Here is a 27,360-nt window from a genome sequence, read left to right on the forward strand (position 1 = left end):
GTTGGTGAAACACATCTAAGCGAACCTCTACATCTTTCACTCTATCTCTTTCTATTGGACCTCTATTAACAGCGAGTCCCTAGAGTAGCGCTGCTTTCGGTACTTATGAGTTATCTGGGCGCCCGATTTTTTGATTGTATGCCTTAAGTTAAGGCATACAATCAGATGCGATGCGATATCGCATCGCATCGCATCGCATGCGACCATCGGATGCGATGACCCGATTTTTCCATAGGAATCAATGTTAAAATGGACTGAGTCCATTTTAACATGGAATTCAATGGGAAAAAGGGGTCCTCTTCATACCCCTACTATCCAAGTGGGCATGGAGTTGGATATAAACCTGTGGCGAGCGTAGCGAGCCACCGAGCCCGAAGCGTGGCGAGCGAAGCGTGGCGAGCGAAGCGAGCCCCGCGAGGAGACGGTATTCTATGTCCCCTCGCGGGGCTCGCTACGCTCGCCACGCTTCGGGCTCGGTGGCTCGCTACGCTCGCCACAGGTTTATATCCAACTCCATGCCCACTTGGATAGTAGGGGTATGAAAAGGACCCCTTTTTCCCATTGAATTCCATGTTAAAATGGACTCAGTCCATTTTAACATTGATTCCTATGAAAAAATCGGGTCATCGCATCGCATCGGATGGTCGCATGCGATGCGATGCGATGTGCCCGATCCGACCTGATTTAGAAATCGGGCGCCCGGATAACTCATAAGTACCCTGCTTTCTAAAGAGCGCAGGACAAGGTCACAACCCCCTTTTTTCTGGATGGATATTCACCTGCCCCAGTGCCCTCTCGTACAAATGATATAAAGATAGTCCAATAAACAGGCAGAGGCACTCTGGAGGTCTCTGTTGTGAAAAGCAAAACTTTAGTAGTCCAACGTTTCAGGGTTTGCTAACCCAGAAACACACACACGTATATGTATATATGTATATGTGTATATGTATATGTATATATATATATACACATCCATACACACACATTATATTATTGGAACATGTGGTTACTCCTTTGCTCCTGAATGGTACCCCAGCATCTGGCTCCTTTTGGGTGAGAGTGCAGTTTGTTTTCTTTTATATATACACACACACACACACACCCACATATATATATACGCACACACATTTGTGTGTTTCTCACTGTGTTGTGGCAGTTCATTTAGACATATGTGCATATAATATGAATTAATATATAGCACAGTACCTACAGCAGTGATTTTCAACCTTTTTTCCTTGCGGCACACTAAATAAGATTTTAAAATTGCCAAGGCAATTGCCATGAGATCTCCACAGGTTAAAACACATTTGCCCCCACAGGGAAACAAACCTATTGGCCCTCATATAAAAACCAATCACACTGGTCCCCACAGGTAACAAAAATAGAATACATTGGCCCTTTGCATGAAAAGAAGAGACCAGTAAATAACAGTTGAACTGGTGGTGGCTGTAACTGGTTTGGGCATCTCTAGATCTGGGGGAACACTTGAGAACAGCTCAAGGCACACTAGTGTGCCATGGCACAGTGGTTGAAATATACTGACCTACAGTCAAAGCTGCAGAAGGAGGATCAACTCCATATTAAGGTTTATACATTTGAATACAGTATCATTACCGTCCCTGTTATGCAAATACTTTTGTCCATATAGTGTCTATACCATTTATTCATTCATTTGGTATTTTTTCTCTCTTTTATAAAACCTATACAGTTTGTTAGCTCTGCTTTTGGAGTCCAGTAATTCAGTTGAGAAAGGTGTTGGATTTTAATTTGGTCTTTCTTATGGAACTGATCAAAATCTAAAAATAAATAAATTACATCTGTTCCTTAAATAATGTGTAACATTCTTTTAGGAACATTAAGCTTAAATATCCATGTAAATATCCATGTAAACATGTAAGTAATTGAAACAGAAGCAAATGATGTACTTTTGCATAAATTATCCCATGCTTTTAAAGTGAACCTCACAGACAAATGATTCAGCATTATGTCATAATGCATATAGTGACATCATCACATTCTGGAAGGTAGACCAACCAGACAGTGGCAGCAGGAACTTCACACCACGCCGGCAACATTTAACTCAACAAACATCAAACCAAATCAAATCATGGAGGACTCGGCCATACTTAAAAAAAAGGGATACACAATAGGAGGATATTTAGGTGAAGGAACATATGCAAAAGTTTGGTCTGCGTACTCAGATAAGTTACAATGCAAAGTTGCTGTGAAGATAATCAATTGTAAAATAGCTTCAAAAGATTTTTTTGTGAAGTTCCTTCCTCGTGAACTTGCCATCCTGCCAGTGATGAACCATCATTCAGTTGTGAAGACATTTGAGATCTTTGAGACTGCAGCAAGAAAAATTTACATTGTAATGGAGCTGGGGGTCCAAGGGGATTTGTTAAACTTCATCAGGAGCAGAGGATCAATCCCAGAAGCAGTGGCTCGCAAATTGTTTTATCAACTGTGCCTAGCTGTACAATACAGCCACGACCAAGATATTGTCCACAGAGATATCAAGTGCGAGAACATTCTCTTAGACAAAGATTTTAACATTAAGCTATCGGACTTTGGCTTTGGGAGAAGATTAAGCTATGATGTGGCTGGCAAGACCGTTCTCAGTAAGACATTCTGTGGCTCAGTAGCATATGCAGCACCAGAGGTTTTGCAAGGAATACCTTATGATCCCAAGCTCTTCGATATCTGGAGTATGGGAATCGTACTTTTTATAATGGTTTGCGGTATAATGCCTTTTGATGATTCCAACGTCAAGAAGATGTTACGCACACAGAAGGAGCACCGGATTGATTTCCCTAATTCCAAACATATCTCAAGTGACTGCAAGGACTTAATATGCCATATGCTGCAGCCAGATGTTACTCGCCGTGTTACAATCTGTGAGACTCTGAACCACAGCTGGCTTCAACCTGCCTCAAAACCCCAAAAAGCAGACAAAGTCACCACTGCAGACCCAACTTCTGTTGTGAAGAAAGAAGCAGCAAATGCAGAACAACGGCTGGCCACTGGAGCAACAAGCCCCCAAGGAAAAAGCCTGCAGCAAGAGCAGGCCAGCACCAGTATAAACAAAGCAATCTCCTCAGATTGTGCAGAAGAAGCCAGCAGCAGTCAGACCCCACCAGTGTAACTTACTAAAAAAACATGTCATGTAAGAACTGGTAAATGCAATCAAAAACATTTATTGTGGTATGTTATCCTTTCTAAAATAATTACAACGGTTATTAAGAGAAGACAAAAAGATTTTGTATGAAATGACTGGGCAGTTGTACGAAGCAGATATATAGTGTGTATGTGTGTGTGTCTGATGTACTAGAATGCTAAATGCTAGCAAAAAGCTAATTGCTATGGGCAATTTCTCCATAAGGAGTATGTATCTTTGGTAAAGGTGCCCACACACGCACCGATCCCGGCGTGCGTTGTGGGCTTAACTAGCACACATAGCATCGCATCGTATGCCTTGTGCATACGATGTGCATGCGATGCGATGCTAGAAAAAGCTAGTACAAAAAGTAAGTGCAGCACATACTTTTTGTACTGTGCGATGAGGTGCCGCGGGAGCGCGCACCCCATCGTATAGCATCGCACCGCCGGGATCGGTGCGTGTGTGGGCACCTTAAGATAGAAAAGGCACAAAGAAGTAAGTGAATATACTTCCAATTTCGTTCAGTTTTCAAGATCAATTATATTTTACTTTTAACAACATATTTTAAAAATAAATGCTGTCTGCAACCATAAATAAGGTGGCAGGTACCTCTCCTGAGACTACCTCTGTTACTGTGGGGGTAATTCAGGTTGGTTCGCAAAGCACATTTGGTTTGCTAATGGACAAAACCATGTGCACCGCAGGGGGTGCATATGTCACATGTGCAGAGAGTTACATTTGGGTGGGGTGAGTACTTCAAACTGATATCTATATTGCAGTGTAAAAGTAAAGCAGTATTAGTATTAAATAGTATTTACTTTGCACAGAAACAAAATAACTCACAGAAATCCATGCGTACACACGGTTAGATGTGGAATTTGATTCGATTTTGGCTATGTAGTCTTGCCTGTAGAGACTATTTTTCTTTTCGATTTCCACGAAATGAGAACACGCATCCAGATCGAATCTGCATCAAATGCTGCTAAAAGCATTCGATTTTGACTATATAGTTAAATCAAATGTTATATCTAACTGTGTGTACACAGCATAACTCTCTCTGCACAGGTTACATCTGCCCCACCCGCAGTGCACATGGTTTTGTCTATCAGCAAACCAAATGTGCTTTGCGAATGAACCTGAATCGGGCCCTTTGTACACAACCTGGCTCTGCACTGTAAACTGGGCAGAACATTTTCAGTGCTGGAGGAGCAGAACAGTTCTTTTCTTCAGGTTCAAACTGCCCAGATGGGAAGCATTGGCTTGGTCAGGAGACAATCATTCATTTAGATACACGCTACATTTCTCATTCTCAACACATAGCCATGTCTCTTCTCTCCTTGTTCTAAAATAATGTGGTACAGTGGTTCATTTCAGAAAAGTGTGGGGAAGAACACCAACTGAAGTGCTATATATGTTGGGTTATCATCATATTATCAGTATATTACACATGCAGGGTTGTCCAAGCACCCCTGCATGTGTAATATAATGATAATATAATGATGACTAAAGGCATTGCATGTAAACAAGTAAACTGCTATTATTGGTCATCTCCACCATTTCATTCAAGAGCTTCAGTTAATTAAGCTGGCCATACACCTAATGATTTATTGTCCAATCTGGTTGGTTGGAACAAAAATTTGGTAAATTATTGGGCGCAAATGACAGTTGACCATTTGCTTTGACATGCTGGAAAACAGTCATTCAGATATTACCAGATTTTTGTTCCAACCAGCCAGATTGCACAATAAATATTTAGGTGTATGGCCAGAGTAACTTAATTTTATATAGAATATCAAGCACTTGTGCAGATGCTCAGCAAAGAGCGAGGAAGGTCTAAATTAATCTATTTTGTACTCTTGATATTATAATATTTGCCACAAGACGTTCAATATAAAAATTACTACAGATCCAGCTGATAAACCATTTTATCATGTTCATAAAATTTGCAAATATGTGTTCCACAGAAACATTTAGAATAAGTTTAGTGATGTTTGCTTAAATTCTAAAAAAAAAAAAAGTCCAGTAGCACAGGTAGTTGCTAGTAAATTAGCTTGTCACTTTCAATCTCCAAAAAGAGATGTAATGTTTAATGCCTGGTCCACCAATCTTCATCAGGTTCCACCTTACAATCCAAAGTTGGCCCAGACTCTCAGGTAAATATATAGTCTTGTTGGAAACCATACCACTGCCTCCTCAGAAGAAGTCTGACGCCTTCCTTCGCTTTGGCAAATGTAACAAGTTATCAGTGATGGAGGTGGGATCAGGTACAGATGGAGTTTGAGAAGCAGCCCCTGGTGTAGGAGTAACAGTAGGTGTCAAACGTGAGCCTCCAGGCGTTTTATAGGAATGCAAACCTGTGTGTGCAGGGGATGGGGTGTAGCTGGCTCTCAGAGCCTTATCGGTATATTTACTTGAAGTCCTATTCACCAAACGCTGAAGAGCAGGAGACAACGATGGACTGAGTGCTTTGGGGGTGAGACTGTGGAAGAAAAAAATCAATATTTAGCATGGACTGGATGCACAGAGATATCCAAAACAAAATGGTGCAGGTGAAGACCTCCATATTAAAAAAAATCCAATATCCATTTTTTTTAGAGCAACTGATAGTGGCACCTATACCTTCCGATGTTTTACTTTACACACAAACTTCGTCATGCAAAAAAAAGATTCAAAATATTGCATAAAGTTACTTTCGGGCTACTGTATTGGACTAATTAATATTCGTAAAGAATTGCGGAGCTGCAAGGAAGCGGCTGGGCAATTCCATCTAATTAAAATTTAAATGCAGCAAAAGGCATCTGTAGGAGGCAGACACCTCTTGCATGCATTATTTGTGAGATCCGAATGTCGAGCCTCTGATCATCATCGAGGCCATCAGATGCAATTTGTGACGTTTTTAGGCACCGATCGAGTCTGCGTAAGCTGAAGCTTACTCAGGCTGACCCTCTGATTCAGACACCCAGGTCCAGTAAGTTTGCATCCAAAAACACAGACCATGGACCAGTCAGGCATACAATGAACCCTAGTTTGTACTGTCACAGCAAAACCCACCACAGAGCGGTGGGCCACCCCCTGTCGCTCCTCCCCCTCATTTCCGCTCCGGCGATCATACACCAGAGCTCCCGGGCCCTACCGCTGCCCCAGCCTCCATTCACAACAGGTGACAGGCTCGGGATGTTCGGGGCGGCTCGGAAGGACTCGGGCGTCCGAACTCCAGAGTCCCCCTGAGCTGCACTGAACATTCCCGAGCCTGCTGCCTGCAACTAATGGCAGCGGCAGGGGAGCTCGGGTGTACGATCTGCGGAAAGGAAAGGGTGAACGATGGGAGGGGAGAGGAGTTGAGGGGAGAGGAGTTGCGGCGTGTCTGGACAGGTGATGTACCAGTGGTGCGCAGCTGCAGGCACCACTGGCACACACCTTCATATTGGTGGTATGCCTGGAAATTCCAGGCATACCACTCAAGTGGTTAAGGGGTAACACACCCTCTTTTTGAAAAACTGTGATGATTGCTACCCCCAAATCATGCTATGTCTGATCGTTGTGAGACCCATTCTGCGCAGACCACCTAACATTCAGATTTGGAAGTAAACTAAGATTTATATACAAATTAGACTCTTAGGGGGGTATTCAATGTTGTTCGACCTCCCGCAGCCATCTCCCGATGGGGGAGATGGCTGCGGGGCCCTATTCAATGCTGTCTTCCCCGACAGCATTGAACAGGGGTTCTCCGCAGAACGAGCTCGACATCACAAGCTGTCGGGCTCGTTCTGCCGAGAAAAGCCAGAAATAAGCGAGCTCCCGGCCGGAGCTCGTCTATTTCCATCCTCAACTCGCCGCTCGGCAGCCGGGACATTGAATCCCGACTGCCAAGCTCACGTCGAGCAAAGCGAGAACGGGACAGGGGCATGGCTGTCGAGCTTGCTCGACAGCCGTACCCCTGACATTGAATATCCCCCTTAGTGTATAATGTGTTTATGAAACACAAAGGCATTTTGTGTTTAGACTTGTGTCCCAACTACCAGATACATCACAGTATGCAAATATTCCAAAATACAGAACGCTGAAATCCAAAAATTCTGGTCCAAAGCATTTCTGGATATAGGAGAATCAAACTGTAATGTATCTCCGACAATGTGTCACTAATGCTCTGTATTCACCTGGCAAGGTTCTCTGTTACTTTCCGTAAAGCTTCTTGCTTCTTTGCCCTGTTCTTTGCTGCTGCTTCATTGGCCATTTTTAAACCCAGACGTTCTCTGCGTCCAGGCTCCAGAATCTATCATACACAATTTCAAAAACAAATATTATATTAACATTAGAATTTGACAGAACTCCCCCATCTAGTCTGTACCTTTTTTTTTTAACCTTTGGGCAAATCTCAACCATTTTTTTAACTTTCGTAAAAAAATCCATATACCTATCCCAAACATGTTTAAATTGCTTTACTGCCTTATACTCTACCAACTCTGGTGGGAGGCTATTCCACTACCCTTTTTGTGATTCTTTTTCATAAATTTTCCCTGAACCTACTTCCCTCCATTTTCAGTGTTTATCCCCAAGTTCTAATAGTGTTTCCCTGTACTTTGCTAAATCTCTTTGTAAATGTAAAAGTTTCCATCATGTCCCCTCTTTCTCTTTTTTTCTCCAAACTATACATGTTAAGACTTTCCAGGTAAGTTTTATGGTGTAGGCCATGCACTAGTTTAGTTGCCCTCCAGAATTATATATATATATATATATATATATATATATATATATATATATATATATATATATATATATATATATATATATATATATATATATATATATATATATATATATATATATATATATATATATATATAGCCATACCATGACTTATACAGTGGCATTATTACTTCATTATTTCTGCTGCTAATTCCTCTCCCTATGCCACCAAGCATCTGACTTCCCTTTCTCACCAGAGAACAATGGCCGCACAGAACGCTCAGCATCGCTGGTGCGCCGCATGTGTGCCAACAATGTGTACTGAGCAATCCATACTTCAGCACATCTCTCAGCGCGGCACCCCGTCGCCCTGTGTGTGCGGACCATAAGTCACTTGGAATATTGACTCCTAAATCCCTTTCCTTCTCTGTAGGCTAGATACTATAATAAGCCTTTGGGTTTTATGAGGCCCAAGTGCATGATTTCCTTCACTGTATATTAGATACTATATAAAGCCTTTGGGCTTTATGAGGCCCAAGTACATGATTTTGCTTATGTTAGCATTAACTGTATTGGACACATTCTTGAACATTCCTCTCATCTACTTAGATCATTAATCATTTGTTTTACCCCTCCTGGTGTGTCTACTCAGTTGCATATCTTTGTATCATCTGCTAAAAGGCATACTTTCCTTTAATACCATTTGCAATGTCACCAATAAGGATATTTAAGAGCATTGGTCCAAGTGTAAATCTCTGGTGTACTCCATTGGTAACATTGGGGCAGATGAATTAAGCCTGAACAAGAAATAAATGCAAGGGTGATAAAGAGATAAATGTCCAGCCAATCAGCTCTTTACTGCCTTTTTTCAAACACAGCCTGTAACATGGCAGTTAGCAGGTGATTGGCTGGACGTTTATCTCTCTTAATCAATCTCTTAAGGCTTAATACATCTGCCCCATAGAATGTACTCCAGTTACAACAGTTTCCTAGCATTCAATAATGTTCTGATCCATTTATGCTTCCTATGCTTACGAATCCTATGCTTTCAAATTTGTTTAGCAGTTGAACAGTGACAAATACATTACTAATAGTAAAGTCTAGATATTTTACAACTATGGCCCCCCTTTGAGCTATTATTTTAGTCATGGAGTAAAAAAAAAGTCAATAAGGTCTCCCAAGAATAATCTCGAAACCAGTAAATCTATGCTGTTCTGGATCCTGGAAGCCATTTTAGGGACATCCAGCAATAGGTTCCTGTCCAAATCCTACCCCTGGCCTGGTGGTCTATAGATTACCCCATTGCAAATAGTAACCTTCTCCCCCATTTCTATGGTCACCCAAAGGGCCTCAGTTTATCATCCAATAGTGTTAAATATAGTTTCCAGACAGCAATCAATGGCATGTGTCTTGTAGCGTTGTACAGAAAAATTGAAGAGTGATGTTACCTGGAACACAGGTATTTCAGTGTGGATTCTTTATAGCACTTGCTTAGAATATTAGCCATAACTTGCACAATGGTGTTAGAGAGTAAAATATATAATGGCTTAATAACATAACAGATGCTTGTTCAGAAAATACATGAAGAGGTAAGAGTGGCATTATAAGATGGTAGTGACATATCTGGTCAAGTGGGATGGTTATTAAAAAATTAAAAGCACTGGATGTGCTAAGCTTTAAGAAATAAGAAGCCATTTAGCCATGAAATTGGTATAGTCAGTGAATTATTTAAAAAGAATCCCTAAACAATTGTCCAGTCCTATAATTAGAGGCTGGTGGACACTAAAAAAATCAATTGAATTAATTAGCAAATATTTAAAATTGATTCTTTAAATAGTAAAATAGGTGCAGCTTACATACATTACTTATGAAAGGTCAGACCTGTCATTGGTGGAAAAAGAGGTATAATACAGGTTGAGTATCCCTTATCCGAAATGCTCGGGACCACGAGCATTCCGGATAGGGGATTTTTTCGGTTTTTAGAATAATTTTTTTAGGCATACTTACCTGTCCCCTGATGGTGTCCGGTGTTCCCTCTGCATCCACGCAGTCCCCGGGCGTCCACAGCAGGCCTCCGGCATCTTCTCTGGGTCTCCAGCGGTCCCAGGAATGCATTGCGTGGGTGTGCGCGCGCACCGGTGACGTCACCGGCGCACTCGTGCAATGTATTCCTGGGACCGCTGGAGGCCCTGGAGAAGATGCTGGAGGCCTGCTGTGGACGCCCTGGGACTTGGTAAGTATGAAAAGAGGGTATGGGGGGGGGTAAAAAAAAACAAAAAAAAACTTCGAATTATTCCAAAAACCACAGTTTTTGGAATAATTCGGATAATGGATGCACGGATATGGGATACTCAACCTGTACTTGCAAAGTCTTGGGTCTGAACCAGGATTGGAATAAACCAGGTCCTACTTGTATCTAACCCTGCAAGCTACGTAAATTTGGATTCCCAGGTAACCAAACCTGGGTTTCTTTTAGAGTTATAGTTACCAATTAGCAAAAACCCATGTTGACGCTTGTTCATGTGCCAAATCACGGGTTTTTGAATGCAGGGGTAAAGGAGTATTAGTGACAAACCATGCACCACTTCTTTATATGGTTTATACATTAATAGGAACTACAATGTCTGAGTACTAAATATAAAATGAATGTCATTCCATTGAATCTGTAAAATATACAGATTTTAATCCACTTTAAAAAGCGATGAGATGTAAATACCTTAAATGATGGTCCAGGTGCCTTCTCCAAATATGGCGTCTCTGAGCCATCCAATCGAAAAGGAGTACTCTCAACTTCACCCCATGTCATTAGCGGGGAGTCATCCACTCCTGTGATAGTTTAACAATGACAAATAATTGGTAGTATATTACAGGACACAGTACTGTGACTATGGGGGCTATTCAGTCCGGGATTGTGACTGTCGGAATGTCCCAACAGACGGAATCCCAGGCCATTTTCGCTTCTCACAACTGATACTCGACTGTTGGGATTCAAAGTACTGACAGTCGCAAAGTCCGGGGTTTGGCGAAGACAACGGCCGCGGATTGTCAAACAGCGGCCGACAATCCGCAAACGTTTCTGACAAAACAGATCCAACTTGTTTAAAAGTCGGATCTGTTTTGTCGAAAACTGCCTTCAATGCTGTCAGAAACGGCAGCATTGAATAAATCTCCCCGCTGGCGTAAATAAGGCCCGGGACTGAACACCGCCCTGTGAGTTCTAGAACTTTAAAAAGTCTACAACAACCAGACGGTTGCAAACCTCTATGTATATACCTGGGGCAGGTGATGGAGTATCCACAAATCCAAATCCATTGACTTTTGGAGATTCCTGTGGTATGAGTTCCTTCCCGTCAGGACCAACTTTTCCTTGTTTGTACTGTACACAGAAAAGAACAATATCATTTTTGAGGGGTATTGGAGGCAATTGCAATATACATTATCCTCTAAGTGGTAACACGGTATGGCAGAAAGGAGAGGAGCTGCCTACCTGTGCATTTAAGGCTGCTGCCTGCTGGAGCTGAGTTTTGCTAAGAGCTTGACTGAAGGGATCTTTCTGTAAACGTGTGTTTTTATGGACCACTTCCCTGGGTTTCTTGAATATAGCATCATTATCTGGCACACCTAGAAAGAGATGTTGCAGACTGTGGGGTGAGTTGTCTTTTCATGCTCCGCTAATTTTATTTCAACTTTTTTTTTTTTTTTTTTTATGTACAGTAGATAGCATAGAAAGTTTGGACAATCTGACAGCTCTCCCCACATACTAACTGAACAGCAGTGACACCATCTAATCATTTTAGTGTCAGTAAAGATCCAATATGGGTATTCCTAGTAATATAACCTTACCACCACTGAATGATGTGGATGTGCCAACTTAGATAGATTTAGCCTTAATTTAATTTTGATGGCTTTTATTTTTACATAGAAAAATCACTTAAAAAAAGGTATGGTTTTAAAACCATACACTGCCAGTTATGTAGGGATTCACGAAGAACACCACCTGAAAGCCAATGCTTCTCCTCACTTGCTCCCTATATGACAAGCTGTGTGAGAATAATGCGCTTTCTGTTTCTATACAAGATGGTAGGGACTGGACTGAGAGGATGGCCTAGGACAGGCCGAGCCAAACTGTGGCTCTCGAGTTGTGAAATTACAAGTCCCAGCATACATTGCAACAGTTTTCCTATTAGAGAATGGTGAAGTATGCTGGGATGTGCAGTTTCATAACAGCTGGTGAGCCACAGGTTGGCCAGGCCTGGCCTAGGTCCTAGGAAGTCTTGGCCAATGTAGTACTGCATGAGTGTTATCCTTTATTTACAAAGCACTGACATACACATTACATACATTGAAAAGAAGATAAAAGGGATTGTAACAGTAGCTATACACTTTCCTAACTCGTGCTACAAAATAACTTGCTAATTGTACATAAGTTTGTATTATTTTTTACACAATCATTTGTATTATTAATATGTTTTGTAAAAAGTCATAATAATTGAGCAAACACAGTATCTGTAATTTTTTGTTTAAAGGAAACCTCTACTTATTTAAAAAAGTTATAAATGTAGTTTATAAAGCAAACTTCATCTGACCAATGGGAATGAACCCTAGGAATCAGCCATTCGGTTGATTGCCAAAAGATCTGAAACACATCACAAAAGTTATAGTGATGTGCTACGGAGTAAATATTATCCTGGCATGTGCGTGGCAAGCATGATACTTTAGTAAAAAGGAATCTCATAGAAAGTAGTTATTAGACATGAGAGGTTGTAAAATGAATGATGAAAGGATTCAGTGTAAAGTACTGCTTGTACAAGCTAAGGAGAAGGGCAGGGTGCACATTATACAGCAGGTTATACATGAATTATTATTACATCAGTTCCTTTGCCCTGGTCAGTACACGGGTTACCATGTTACATTAATTACCAATCCAAACTTGCCTGAACCAATATAAGAAATGGGGCTGTACATGTCAATAAGCACATATCTCTTAACTATCAGTCCGGGTCTATTGCAGGGGTGGCCAAACCTGCCCTCAAGGTCTACCAACAGTTCATGTTTTTCAGGCAACCTGTGGATCTATAGTAGGAATGAATGCAGCATGATTGAAAAATGTGACAGTTAAGCCCCGTACACACGGGGGAGATATATTGCTCAGCAATATATTGCCCAGTGTCTCCTTTTCATCAGCGACCAGAGATGGTCGCTGATAAAAAGGAACCTCTGCCGGCGGTGCGGCAGCGGTAACCAGCGATTAGAAAGGGGCTGAAAACGGGAGCGCGCACCCGGCGAATTATCGCCGGGGCACACTCCCATAACTGACAGTATGGTCACCAGCGACCATATTTCCATCGATTTCAGCCCCTATCGCCCAAGTGTGTACACAGCTTTAGTAATGATTTGGAAAACATGGGCCATTGGTAGATCTTGAAGACCGGTTTGGCCACCCCATGTAACAATCATGGGATTGACAACCATGAGTGTTACATATATAAATAGTGTAATGCTAAGTGTGGAAACTAGTGAAGAGTGACTAGTACCATGTACAGATTACATACCTTCAGGATAGTACATGAGGGAGTTATGAGTTTTGTAGTCCCAGGTGTCAAGACCTGCTCTTCCACAATCGATAGCTTGCATTTCAATGGAAGGGAGAGCCAGACTTTGTAGATATCGCTGTGAAGGCAAATAATATTTTTAAAAGGACAAGGTGAGCAATAACTGGCCTTTTTATTCCGTTAAATACAAGTGCTTAAAATGTGTATTGTATTCTCATCAAAAATGTTCTGCCTTTAAAATTCCGGATATGAATGACCTTAAAGAGCACCTGTCCATTACACAGTGAAGGCAGCAATTTTGGTGTAAGTAAAAGACTATATATAAATAAATAAAATGCTAGCCTTATATCCAACTGGTTGGTTGAACTAATAATCTGGAACTGTATGGTAACAAATGACAATCAGCAATTTGCTCATAAACCCAGGGACAAAAACCAGCATGTTAAATTATTGAAATCAAACAGATTCAACTACAGTACCTCGTCTGAACGATAGTTTTTGTCTGTTTCCAGCTTTTGGGAGCAAATTACAAAATGCATTTGCTCCTATCCAGTACCAGATTTTTATTTAAGTCAACCAATTAGTTGGATGAAAGTTGGCATAGTGCAGGCATGGGTAACTTGTGGCTCTCCAGCTGTTGTGAAACTACACATCCCAGCATGCATTGCCACAGTTTTAGCCTTCTCTAATAGCAAAACTGTGGCAAGGCATGCTGGGATTTGCAGTTTCACAACAGCTGGAGAACCACAGGTTGTCCATGCCTGGTCTAGTGTATGGCCAACATAAGTCAGTAAAATTACTGACCTTCTTGATACCTTCTTAACACATATAAAAGATTTTTATTTATTTTTTTGTTAAATACAGGTAGCTGAAATATTCCTCCATTAATTTGTCTATGTCAGATTACACACAGAATTGGGATGGTTTGTTCACCTGCTTGTACTCTTCCTCTGCTTCGTACAGCCAGAAATGACGGCTCCGCTCCTTCTCTTTTGCCACCTCCATTATCTGCTCAAAGGAAGCATTGTCCTCACTTGTATGTTTCGCTAAAAAATTATCAAGTCCGGGAAGTGCCCTGCTGTCCTCGTCTGTTTTCTCGGAGTCCCCTACAATATTCACATCAGTAATGCAAAACAATTGAAGTCATTTGCTATAACTTAATGTACAATCAAACTAAACAAGTAGTTATACAGGAGGTAAATAAATAAATAATATGACGCCTGCATGAAGGAAAGGGTGCATGCTAATTAATTCACATCTTTTAAAATAAGCACAGTATTTCATTTCCAGTTGAACAGTTTCATCTACATGGACTGAAAAATCACCAAAGAGATCTATTAAAAAAAAAATGATACAGCTGATGGTACTGTAATGGCAGTGCATTGCAATTTCTATGAAAACACGACCACTTAACTGGCATAGTCACTTAGGAAGCAACGGCAGTCCGCTGTGCTAATGCTGACATTCTCACGTAAACCGGCCTGCATCACCTGGCTGTGAATGAGGAAAACAATTCTGCATGTGTGCAGAATGAATTTCCTCCTATTGTTTTGGTCCACTAGCAGTGAAGTCTTTATGGTTCGTCCAGAAACAATCACTTCTGTGTGTACCCAGCTTAAAAGTGTAGGAGGGAAACTTTCCACCCCCACACAGGAATGAATGAACTAGAGGCCCTGATGGGTAGTCCCACAAAGTGGGTCTATGAACAGTTGTGGCTGGTTGTATAATGTCACTGGGAATCTTTTACACATAATATGTTAGTAAACCTTAGTAGTGCCACAGTGGAGGTCTATGGAAACTGCTGGCTAATAGAACAATGCCACAGGGGATATAACAAACCTAGTGAGGGTGGGTAGGGAGGTACTATTACAGTGGGAGCCTATGGAGAACCTATAGGCATATTTGTTTCAATGAAATATTTAAAACCATTAAATAAAATACAGTCAAAATGTTATTATATTAAAATGATATACGTTTGAGTCTTTGATGGGGGTAAAATTAACAAGTTAATGGTTAAAGCCTTCAGTTAGGTATTAGAACAGATAAGCTCAGGTCCAGGAAATACACTTGCACCTGTGGAGAGTGTTATTTAAATTACAATAACTCTAGGCAACAGCCAATGGGACTTACCTTCATCCCCGCCTCTTTGCTTAGCAATCAGTGAAGGTGTACCTGGAATACCAGCAGGTGTCTCAAAGGTGGCAGGTGTTGCATCTGAATAGTGAAACATTAGTAAGACACATGAGTTAAACTGCATATTACACCCACGTTTCCACAGTTATTATAACAGTCATGCACAGCCTTCAATTGTGCCCTTAAAAAGTATTTCTACAATGAAGCTTACCACCTTTCTACCGATTCCCAGCTACTGCACACCCTCACCTTCTTTGGATCAAGCCATAGCCCCTACAGCAGTGGTTCCCAACCCTGGTCCTCAAGTACCCCCAACAGTGCACGTTTTCCAGGTCACCCGGCAGGTGCACTCATTATTCAGGCACATTTGAAAAGATCCACAGGTGGAGCTAATTATAGCACTTACGATTCTGTGTGGAGACCTGCAAAACATGCACTGTTGGGGGTACTTGAGGACCAGGGTTGGGAACCACTGCCCTACAGGATTTGTTCCCAAACTGGTTGCCAAAAGGCGCTTGCAAGATTGCCACGTGTGTTTGTGGTCCAGTACCACATAAAACGATTTTTCTGAAATCGGAGTGGCAAAACCAGTGCTGGTGGCTGCTAATCAAACTATGTGGACGTACAGAAGCCTGACCTTGTCGACCACTGTTGTATCTATAATAGCTGCAATGTGTGTTTTGCAAACAGGCCCCTGGGTCCACACACTGCACAGCTTGCACCCATGTAATTATACTCACTTCTGTCAGTCCAGTGCTAACCGTGCAGCTCAAAAAGAAACTTTAGGCTTCAGGGCGCCACAGTAAAAATGCTAAAACCCTAGGCTGCTGTGATTCAAAACAGTTTGGGAAACACCACCCTATAGAATGTAATATCTTGTGATCAGGACTGTTTTAGTACCCTGCCCGATTTTTAAAGGGTAAATGCAATCTGCCCCTTTAGCAACATCCTGGTAAAACAGCCGGTACTTGTTTCCTAGCACGGCCACAATCGCGGGCATCGCGGGTCATTTATAATGGTCTGCGATGCGACCGACGCGATCGCGTCGGTCGCATCGCATGCGGCCAAAAAAAAAGCATGCGATAGTACCGACGCGATGCCCCTGATTTTCCATAGGGAACAATGTAAAATGCCTCAATTTACCCAAATCAACATAGGGAACAATGTTAAATGGCCCAGAGACACCAAAAAAAAAACCCTGAACAGTGAAATGGCCCCCCCCCCCCCCCCCCCCCCCCCAAAATTGTTAATGCCACCTATTTCTGCGGGCTGGTCTAAGTGTGATGAATCAGTCCTCCGACCTTTTCATACCCCCACTATCCACGTCGGCGTGGAGTTGAGAATAGGAAGTGTGGCGAGCGCAGCGAGCCACCGAGCCTGAAGCGTGGCGAGCCCCGCGAGGGGACGCGGATAACTGTGAAGGTATCCGCGTCCGCTCTCCACGCTTCGGTGCGCTCGCCACACTTTCTATTCTCAACTCCACGCCGACGTGGATAGTGGGGGTATGAAAAGGTCGGAGGACGCATACCGCTGCGCTCGCCACGCTTCGGGTTCACGTTGATCGTGGGGTGGCGTTAACAATTTTTGGGGGGCCATTTCACTGTTCAGGGGGTTTTTTGGGGGTCTCTGGGCCAATTTACATTGTTCCCTATGTTGATTTGGGTAAATTGAGGCATTTTACATTGTTCCCTATGAAAAATCGCGTTGGTCGCATCGCATGCGATTTTTTTGCCCGCATGCGATGCGACCGACGCGATTTTTTTTACCTGCGATGCCCCAGATCCAAATCGTTGTGGCCATGCTAGGAAACAAGTACCAAACAGCCTGCATGTGCAGTCACCACCAATGCGTGAAAAGATGCCATGCGCATGCCCACAGCTTCTATTCTCATTAACCAAAGAGCTTGGAGGAAGCCCAGCACCGCCATAGCACCCCCCCACCAGTGACAGCGGTGGCAGCTGGGCACGCCCTCATCAGTAATGTCATTATGGGAGCGGGGCACCAGCACTGACATCACTCTACACCAGTGATGGCTAACCTTGACACTTCAGCTGTTGTTGAACTACACATCCCAGCATGCCCTGCATTAGTTTTAGCATGGCCAAATAGTAAAACTGTAGCAGGGCAGCTGGGATGTATAGTTCAACACAGCTGGAGTGTCAAGGTTAGCCATCCCTGCACTACACTTATGCTGCTCCTGTACCTCTGCAGTGATCCAAGTGGGATCACTGTACCCTCATTATGTAACTTGAATACTGAAAAAAGAAAAATGATATACATATCATAGTGTCACCTTCATACAACTTTGAATTACACACAGATCACATTTCTCATTGCTCGCATAGGTTCTCATCTCACTTGTAAAAAGCAAAATTAGAATTTTAATTTCAATTCATTTTGCAGTAAATGGCAAACTGAAAGTAATTTTAAATCCTGAAAAAGCCCAGGTTGTGTGTACACATTGGAACGATGTTAATGCAGAATGGAACGAACATGTACTTTCATAAGCATAAACTCGCCACTAGCGATATCGCTGGGTTTCATTTGCAGCACATCAATCCTAGCAACCATCGCTAGCTACCATGTGAGTGCACCAACACAATGTATGCGATTTGTCCTTACAAACAGAAGAGGACATCAGAACTGCGCTTCAAATGTTGCTGATCTTTGTCTGCGTTTCTCCTCTATAGTCTCCCATTTGCTCCCACAACCCCCTGTCCACTAGCAAGACACCTTCTCCCACTACTCTCTTCATGGTTTTCCTTCCTGTTTAGCTGCCAGGTAAAATCTATACAAACAATTAGTACAATGTCCAATTTTCTTATGTTAATCATGTTTGGCAGAGCTTATGAATAGGAGACATTTGCAGTGCTGCAAAAATAAAACACTGGGGGTCTAGACTACCATGATTCAAGAGACTTTAGGAACAGCTGGTGTTTACTACTTACAAGTTAATGGAGATTCCCGAGAACATTTCCCAGAAGACCCGAACTTGATTGCTATTTGCCTCATCTTCTCCAGGTCTCCAGACTCTTCAGCTTCTAAATATTCTTTCTGAGCTCGCAGCTTCTCCACATCTGGGAAGAAATCTCTCTGGATAATGTTCTGCAAGTTCTGCACAGGACATTTTACAGTCAGTCTCAGCACTAAACGTTCTCAGATTCATTAAGGGCTAGATGTATCAAGCTTCAAAAAGGGATAAAATGGAGAGTAACAAACAACCAGCTCCTAACTGCCATGTTAGACTGGGCTTGAAATATGACAGGAGGGAGCTGATTGGCTGGTTGTTTATCACTCTCCACTTTATCCCTTTTTGAAGCTTGATACATCTGGCCCATAATGTGAAATATTTCAGTCTGGGGATTGGTCAACCTTAATAACAGTTCTTCAAGAGCCCTGTTAAACGTTTATTTTCCTCGTAATTTAACTGAATGTGTAATGTATGGGGCCTGCACATGAAAACTATGTGGCCGTGCCAGTGTCCTGCAGCACTCACTCAGTCAAATCATTCTACTATACATCTGCAGAGCACAGGAGCAGCCAGGGATATGGGCATAACTAACACCAGCGCTGGCAGTGGGCTCTCCCTCTCACCTGTATGTACGTCTCCTCGGACAGCACCTTCTTCTTGGGCTTCGTGCCCTCACCCTTATCCACACTCTCGCTGGGTACGGCCAGGGCAGCGGATCCCGGCTTCTGAACGGCCAGAGCCCTAGAGGGTGAGCTCTCCGGCCTGGGGGCGGCCATTGCTGACTGTAAAAGCTCAACGGATAAACGGAACGACACAGCGCCGTATTCGCGGATCAGGAAAACAACACACACACCGACCAGAGCGGAAGTGGGTGTCAATTGTGGCTGCTCGAGCCACCGTCCGTGCACAAAGCATTTCGGGAATTGTAGTTCTTCTGTTGCTTTTGGCCTGGCTGTGTGTACATGTATAAAGAGACCGTGACAAAACCATGACTGCCAGCTGAGTTGTTAAGTTGCTGTGTTTCCTCTATAATAATAATAGTAATAATAATATTATATAGTATATAATATTATTGTATTATAATATTTCAGTGGTTCAAATTCGGAACATGGGACCCCTAGGTTAGCATAAAAAAAAACGTTTTACATCATTAAACTTGTTCAGAACATTAAAACGTGTACCCATGTAGTTCTCTTGGCTGACCACCACATTTTCACCGGTACTCTTTACCTAGAAGGGCGCCCATCGCGACCATCGCGACCATCGAATGCACTAAAAATCGGGTGCGACGCGATGCCCGCGATGCCCGCGATTTCCCATAGGGACCAATGTTAAAAATGAGATTGGACCCGATTTTAGTGTTCAATGCCTCAATGCCCGCGATTTTTACATAGGAAACAATGTTAAATGGGCCACAGAGCCCTAATAGTCACCGTGAACTGTGAAATGGCCCCCACAATTGTTAACGCCACCCCACGATCAACGTGAACCCAAAGCGTGGCGAGCGCAGCGAGCCCGCGAGGGGCGGCGGTACGCGTCCTCCGACCTTTTCATGCCCTACTATCCACGTCGGCGAGCGGACGCGGATACCTTCACAGTTATACGCGTCCCCTCGCGGGCTTCACAGGTGTCCGTGGCGAAAAGCGGACACCCGTGAAGCCCGCGAGGGGACGCGTTTACCTGTGAAGGTATCCGCGTCCCCTCGCGGGGCTCGCTGCGCTCGCCACGCTTCGGGCTCTGCTTATGCTGGCCACACAACAGACCAACTTTCCTCCAACCATCCAACTAGTTGGTTGGTTGGACTGAAAATCTGGTACTGTGTGGGGGCAAATGCCAATAAGCAATTTGCTCACAAACGCAGGAGAATGGACAAAAACATTCGATAAAATTGTTTAAATCAAATAGGTCCAACTACAGTACATTGTCTGAGTGACAGCTGTTGTCTATTTTCAGATTTGGGAAACAAATTACTTAATTACAAATTACATTTGCTCCTATCAGGTACCAGGTTTTTATTCCATCCGAGCAACTAGTTGGATGGTTCGAGGAAAGTTGGTCTGATGTGTGGCCAGCATTACTAAAGGCAATAGGGCAGGGCTGGGCAATTGCGGCCCCCCAGATGTTGATGAACTACACATCCCAGGATGCTTTGCATTAGTTTTGCTATGTGGCCATGCTGAAACTGATGCAAGGCATGCTGGGATGTGTAGTTCATCAACATCTGAATTGCTCAGCCCTGCAATAGGGGGTGGTTTGCATAGTGACTGTGGGCCTTATTCTAGTTCACTCTTTCTGACAAAATCCTTCTTAGATGGACAAAACCATGGGGGTTATTCTAGTTCATTCTTTCTGACAAAATCCTTCTTAGATGGACAAAACCATGTGCACTGCGGGTGGGGCAGATGTAACTTGTGCAGAGAGAATTAGATTTGGGTGGGGTTTTTCTTCAAAGTGAGATCTATATTGCAGTGAAAAATCATGCTGTCAGTATTTTCCCTGCACAGAAACAAAATAACTCACCCAAATCTAATTCTATCTGCACATGTTACATCTGCCCCCCCTGCAGTGCACATGGTTTTGTCCATCTAAGAAGGATTTTGTCAGAAAGAATGAACTAGAATAAACCCCCATGTGCACTGCAGGCAGTGGCGTAAGTTTATCCATGACACCCGGAGGCAAGAAATAAGCTGGTGCCCCCCCCCCCCCACACACACACACACACACACACACAAACACCACCATAGATACATAGCTATAGAGAGGGAAAATGAGATAGGGGGAGCAATGGAGAGAAAGAGAGAATTATAGATAGGGAATCATGGAGATAGAGAGAAACAAGTGTCAGAGATGGGTGACAGGGGTGTCAGGCAGAGATGGTTCAGGCAGAGACAGAGGGGGGTAAGGTAGAGAAAGGGGAGTCAGGCAGAGAGAGAGAGAGGGGGGGGGGCTAAGGCAGAGAGAGGGATGAGGAGTCAGGCATATAGAGAGGAGGGTGAGGCAAAGAATGAAGGGGTCAAGCAGAGAGAGAGAGGTGAAAGAGGGGTTCAGGCAGAGAGAGATGGGGGTAAGGTAGAGAGAGGGGTGTCAGGCAAAGAGAGACAGAGAGGGGGCTAAGGCAGAGACAGAGGGACAGAGGGGTCAGGCACATAGAGAGGGGGTGAGGCAGAGAATGAGGGGGGGCAGATAGAGAGGGGTGAGAGAGATGAGTCAGTTTGGTAATGCGCATGAATAGCTCCCGGCAAACAGCAGCCTCCTGACCTTAGCAACACCGCTGGAGCTGAGGTGCCAGGAGCCGCAGGATCTTCCGTGCCACTGCTACCTTCTAGGCCTCCTGTCCTGCCTGCCGTCCCGTCATGAAGCCCGGGCTGCAGGTTTGAAGTTTTACTGGACAGGCGCTAGCTCTGCAGCGCAGGCAGCTATCTATCACTGCCTGCTTAGGACAGCCTGATAGACAGCCTGCGGCACTGCAGAGCTAGCGTCTGTCGGGGCTGTCGCGGACGGGGGTGGGGACAGGGGGGAAGCCCGGTGATCAAGCTATGTGCCCAGTGACAGGGCGATGTGCCCCTTCAGGGCTTAGCGCCCGGCGGCTGGAGCCTCCGTTGTCTCCCGGAGTTCCGCCACTGACTGCAGGTGTGGCAGATGTAACTTGTGCAGAGAGAATTCGATTTGGGTGGGGTTTTACTTCAAAGTGAGATCTATATTGCAGTGTAAAAATAAAGCAGCCAGTATTTACCCTGCACAGAAACAAAATAACTCACCCAAATCTAATTCTCTCTGCACATTTTACAGCTGCCCCCCTGCAGTGCACATGGTTTTGTCTATGTAAGAAGGATTTTGTCAGAAAGTGAACTAGAATAAGGCCCTGTGTGAGGCCACTGCCCTTGCACATCCGATGGGGCTAATTCAGACCTGATTGCAAATTCGCACGGCGGCCAATTGTCAATACAATGCGCATGGCCCATAGTACACATGCGCAAGATTGGCCTGCGATGAATGCCTGCTACTTTTTCTATTCTCAAGCTGTTTGCAAAGTGACAGAAAGTAGGTGTCTGGGGGTGGAAACCAGACATTTCATTGGAGTACTAAGAAAAACACAGGAAAACCCTAGGCATGCCTGAGCAATTAGGGAGGGTGTGTGATGTCAGCTCCAGGCGGGATATGCAGAGGCGGAACTACCATTGGTGCAGCAGGTGCATTGCATCGGGGCCCATAAGTACTAAGGGGCCCACTGCTGCCAACCACTGCTGTGTGGCATATTGTGAACTTAGGTTGGACTGGAGGTGGGAGGCCTAAATTATATTTTTGCACCTGGGCCAACTACTCACAAGTTCCGCCACTGGGTATATGCCTTTTTCTATCGCACCCCTGAGTAAACCTCTGTCTACTCTGAGCCTGCAATGATCAGTATAAAAATCATAGAAACATAGAATTTGACGGCAGATAAGAACCAGATAAGCCTGCCACTTTTTTTAAACATGTTACCTTAAACCGTATTTGATCCTTTTTTTTTTTAAAGGATATCAATATGCCTATCCCCTGCATGTTTAAATTGTACTACTGTATTTGCCTCTACCACCTCTGATGGGAGGCTATTCCACTTATCTACTACTCTTTCTGTGAAGTAATTCTTCCTTACATTTCCCCTGAACCTTCCTCCCTCTAGTTTCAGTGCATGCCCTCGTGTTCTGTTGCTCCTCTTCCTGTGAAGAATGTCTCCCACCTGTACCTTGTTCAAACCCTTCATATATTTGAAAGTTTCTATCATGTCCCCCCTTTCCCTTCTCTGCTCTAAAGTATACATATTAAGATCTTTTAGTCTTTCCTAGTACGTTTTGTGATGTAGGCCATGCACCATTTTATTTGCCCTTCTTTGTACAGTCTCTAATGTATTTATATCCTTCTGGAGATATGGCCTCCAGAACTGAACACAGTACTCTAGGTGAGGTCGTACCAATGAACTATACAGTGGTATTATTACTTCTTTCTTTCTACTGCTGATACCTCTCCCTATGCAACCAAGCATCTGACTTGCTTTTTTCATTGCCTTGTTACATTGCCTAACTGCCTTTAAGTCCCCTGAAATAGTGACACCTAGATCCCTCTTACCATCACTCGATGGTGAGCCTGTTATGATGGCTCGGCTGCGAATAGATATTTAGCTGTAAACATCCATTTGCACAGCGAGCACTTTAATTCACAAGGCGGGACTTCACTCTAACAGGGAGGTCAGTTTAACTAAACGTTGGCCGCTGCATATTTGTGGCTGTGTGATCAGGTCTGAATTACTCCCATGTTCTGAACTTAAGATAATTTAAGTTCACAGACAGTGAGCCAGGTTCACATGATAAAATGGAATGTGATAAACAACCAGCCAATCAGCTCCTACCTGTCATGTTACAGACTGGGTTTGAAAATGGCAGATAGGAGCTGATTGGCTGGTTGTTTATCACTCAACCTTTTATCACATCTGAAGCTTGGTACATCTGGTCCACTGTCTGCAAACACAAACTGGCTCAAGTTCAGAACATGGGGTAATTCAGACCCAGTGAATGAACAGACGCTGTTGAGCCTTGTACCTGGGGGGGATGGGGTCGATGAGTTGCAGATATTGCTGCAATGCAATACCAGGGGCCTTGATGTATGGATCCATGGTCAAGCCCAATATGCTATTGGTATTATTGCATTTTATTTCTAAGGCTATTCTTACCCCTCATATCCAGCCTCTCCCAAGTAGGAATGGTTAATTGATTGTCCCGTATCGATACAAACAAAAAATAATTATGAAAATAACTTCTCCAGGATTGATTTTCATTCTGTCGCAATTGGGGAGTCAGTTTGTGCAGTAAAAAAATAAATTCAAAATGTCACACATGCCTGGAAACAAATAAGAACATCACTCCTAACAGTATGATTGTTGGCTCATTCTTATTGATTCATGCCTACAGGATCTATCCAAAAATTGTGATAGATTTTTTTTCTTTTTTTGTTTCCCCTGATAGATTGTTTTTGGATATCCATCCCTATTCCCAGTATTCAAATATTTTTTCTGTGAATTATCATTTTTATTGCTGACTCCATGGGAGCAATTCTTCGTTCTCAATTGTCTGTGGTGTAATATTTCTGTATCTATTTCATACAAAACCTAATCTCTCAGAATTTTTACAATCAACAATATTTGATGACAGGTGTATGGTATACTGTATTTGCTGACCATCAATGTTTTTCTTCAATTGGTAGTGGTGTACCCATTCAATGTCAGCGCTCTGATGTTTCGTAATCATCCAATGGTGATTTGATGGTTATTTTGAAAAATATATATTTCCTGACTACTGCGCTGCTGGGATTGTTACTTACCATTGCATCAAACATTTTAATGGTGGGCTTACTGATGTCCATCACTAACAACAGCATTCTGTACCTGCCTCCAAACCTGCAGCTACAACATGAATGGCTGTCACTACAGTGGATGGCTGGAGCCAATCAGAATGTGAATGGCTGTCATCATGCCATTGGTGAATGGCTGGACCTATCCTCCAGAGAGCTGACGACAGATAGTACAGGAGGGATAAATTCTATTATTTTGTTTAATTGATTCCTTTGATTGGGTGGGTAGGGGTCCAAGATCATTGCTTTGCCCAGGACCTATACTGCTGTTAAGATGGCCCAGTTCTCTTACATCTTTTCCTATGTAACCCAGGCTGCTCACATTACTACACTACAATATCCCAAATATACTGATGATTTTCCAGTGGTGATCACAGGCATCAATACATATTATAATATGCAGATCTGTAGATTGTCCAACCCACATCCTGTAAATGACTCCTGTGAAGCAATGCATTATGTTACAGGGCATGGCTGTAATAACATGGTGATGTGCCCAACAACACCACTCTCTCACCACTCAAGGAAAAGATTATCTAAGTGCAACATTTACTTCATTGTATATTTCTCAACTGGCTCTAGTTATTGTGTAGTGATCAGGTGACAAACAATTGTGCTCTATCACAGGTATTTCATGAATGCAAAGAAACTAGAGGAAAGCCGACGGCACATGTAACTACTACCCCTTTCACACCGCACAACCAGAATCAGTGATTCTGGTTGGTTTGCAAAAACACCTTTAATGGTGCAAACAATGTGCAAAACTATATTGCAGTGCAAAAATAAAGCAGCCAGTATTTACTCTGAACAGAAACAAAATGACTCACACAAATGTAACACTGTGCACATGTTACATCAGCCCCACCTGCAGTTCGCATGGTTTTGCAAGCCAACCAGAATCACCCCTAAATAACCCAGGTCCGTCCCAGGTCTCTGTGAGGTGTGTAAGTTAAATTTGGAAAAAAACGAGTCGAGCAACCCGGCATTTCGACCCGGGTTAAAATAAGTGTTTTACCTGGGTTGGACCGAGGTTGCTGGGCAGTGTAAACGGATAACCTGGGTCGAGCGACCAGGGTCCCATTTATACTATAGGGAGGAGGCAGCGTCATCTCCAAGCGCTCCCTCCTTTGACGCCTCCCGATGATTTACTGCTGCTCCTCCCCGCCCCAGTGGCCTGGCTTATTGCTGGGTCGCTGAGGGGAGCTTCGGCATAGAAATTATTTTAAAGAAGTATACTTACTAAAATGATCTTCAATTTTGTACTTGTAAATTAATTTAAAGATAACAGCGAAAAGTTCCATCCATTTTGTAAATGGAGCATAAAAGTCACACTCCATTACACTGTCTGAGTTACGGAAATAAGACGGACATTCTAGCTTCTGACTTTGAGGGGTATTCAAAGCCCCTGACGGTGAGCTATGACGGCGAGCAGTGCCGACAGCTTGCCTTCAGAGTATTCAACTGCCTCCCCTTCACTCGCCGTTTCCACCTTGCTGGTTCCATTCGGCTATGTGGAAACAGCGAGTGTTTCCATTAAAATCGCGGGTCTCGTCACAAAATACAGTGGACTCGCTGCATTTGCAGTGAACCTCGCTGTTTTAAGGGGATCCTCGTCCGCCTCTGATGGAGAGGATTCTGGCCAAACATTGAATACGGCGAGGGGGTTTGACAGTGAGGATGGCTTTTCCCTCGCCAAAAATAAGCCATCCTTGTTGTCCGAAAAAACCCTCACCGCCCTTTAATGGAGCTTATAAAACCGTCTCTGGTACATGTGAGTTATCCGGGCGTCCGATTTGAAAATCGGGTCGGATCGGGCACATCGCATCGCATCGCATGCGACCATCGGATGCGATGCGATGCGATGCGATGCGATGACCCGATTTTTCCATAGGAATCAATGTTAAAATGGACTGAGTCCATTTTAACATGGAATTCAATGGGAAAAAGGGGTCCTTTTCATACCCCTACTATCCAAGTGGGCATGGAGTTGGATATAAACCTGTGGCGAGCGTAGCGAGCCACCGAGCCCGAAGCGTGGCGAGCGTAGCGAGCCCCGCGAGGGGACACGGAATACCGTCCCCTCGCGGGGCTCGCTTCGCTCGCCACGCTTCGGGCTCGGTGGCTCGCTACGCTCGCCACAGGTTTATATCCAACTCCATGCCCACTTGGATAGTAGGGGTATGAAAAGGACCCCTTTTTCCATAGGAATCATTTTAACATTGATTCCTATGGAAAAATCGGGTCATCGCATCCGATATCGCATGCGATGCGATGCGATGCGATGCGATATCGCATCGCATCGCATCTGATTGTATGCCTTAACTTAAGGCATACAATCAAAAAATCGGACGCCCGGATAACTCACAAGTACCCCGTCTCTCATTACATCCCAGCTTACAATTTTTTTTCTCACTGTGTTTTTCGAACCAGCACTGGCTCAAGGAGCCTGGGTTATGCTGCATATGCCTAGGCAG

The 27,360-nt window shown here is 43.5% G+C and overlaps 2 protein-coding genes across 2 annotated transcripts; one reads left to right on the plus strand and one right to left on the minus strand.

The window, feature by feature from the left end:
* Nucleotides 1–1,989: 1,989 nt before the first annotated feature.
* LOC146008993 (testis-specific serine/threonine-protein kinase 1-like) lies at nucleotides 1,990–3,195 on the plus strand. Its single transcript, XM_083148931.1, has one exon. It carries the CDS (start codon nucleotides 2,108–2,110, stop codon nucleotides 3,143–3,145), a length of 1,038 nt encoding a protein of 345 aa, XP_083005057.1. The 5' UTR covers nucleotides 1,990–2,107; the 3' UTR covers nucleotides 3,146–3,195.
* Nucleotides 3,196–5,067: 1,872 nt separating this feature from the next.
* Nucleotides 5,068–19,396, minus strand: ESS2 (ess-2 spliceosome associated protein). The gene is made up of 10 exons (XM_083148915.1): nucleotides 19,126–19,396; nucleotides 18,480–18,645; nucleotides 15,529–15,612; nucleotides 14,332–14,504; nucleotides 13,399–13,516; nucleotides 11,334–11,467; nucleotides 11,120–11,222; nucleotides 10,563–10,672; nucleotides 7,318–7,433; nucleotides 5,068–5,639 (listed from the first exon to the last, which is right to left on the minus strand). The coding sequence occupies exons 1-10, from the start codon at nucleotides 19,276–19,278 to the stop codon at nucleotides 5,354–5,356; spliced, it is 1,443 nt and encodes a 480-aa protein (XP_083005041.1). The 5' UTR covers nucleotides 19,279–19,396; the 3' UTR covers nucleotides 5,068–5,353.
* Nucleotides 19,397–27,360: the final 7,964 nt, after the last annotated feature.

Source organism: Crinia signifera, chromosome 1 (assembly GCF_055691185.1).
Source record: "Crinia signifera chromosome 1, ASM5569118v1, whole genome shotgun sequence".
Classification (NCBI taxonomy): domain Eukaryota; kingdom Metazoa; phylum Chordata; class Amphibia; order Anura; family Myobatrachidae; genus Crinia; species Crinia signifera.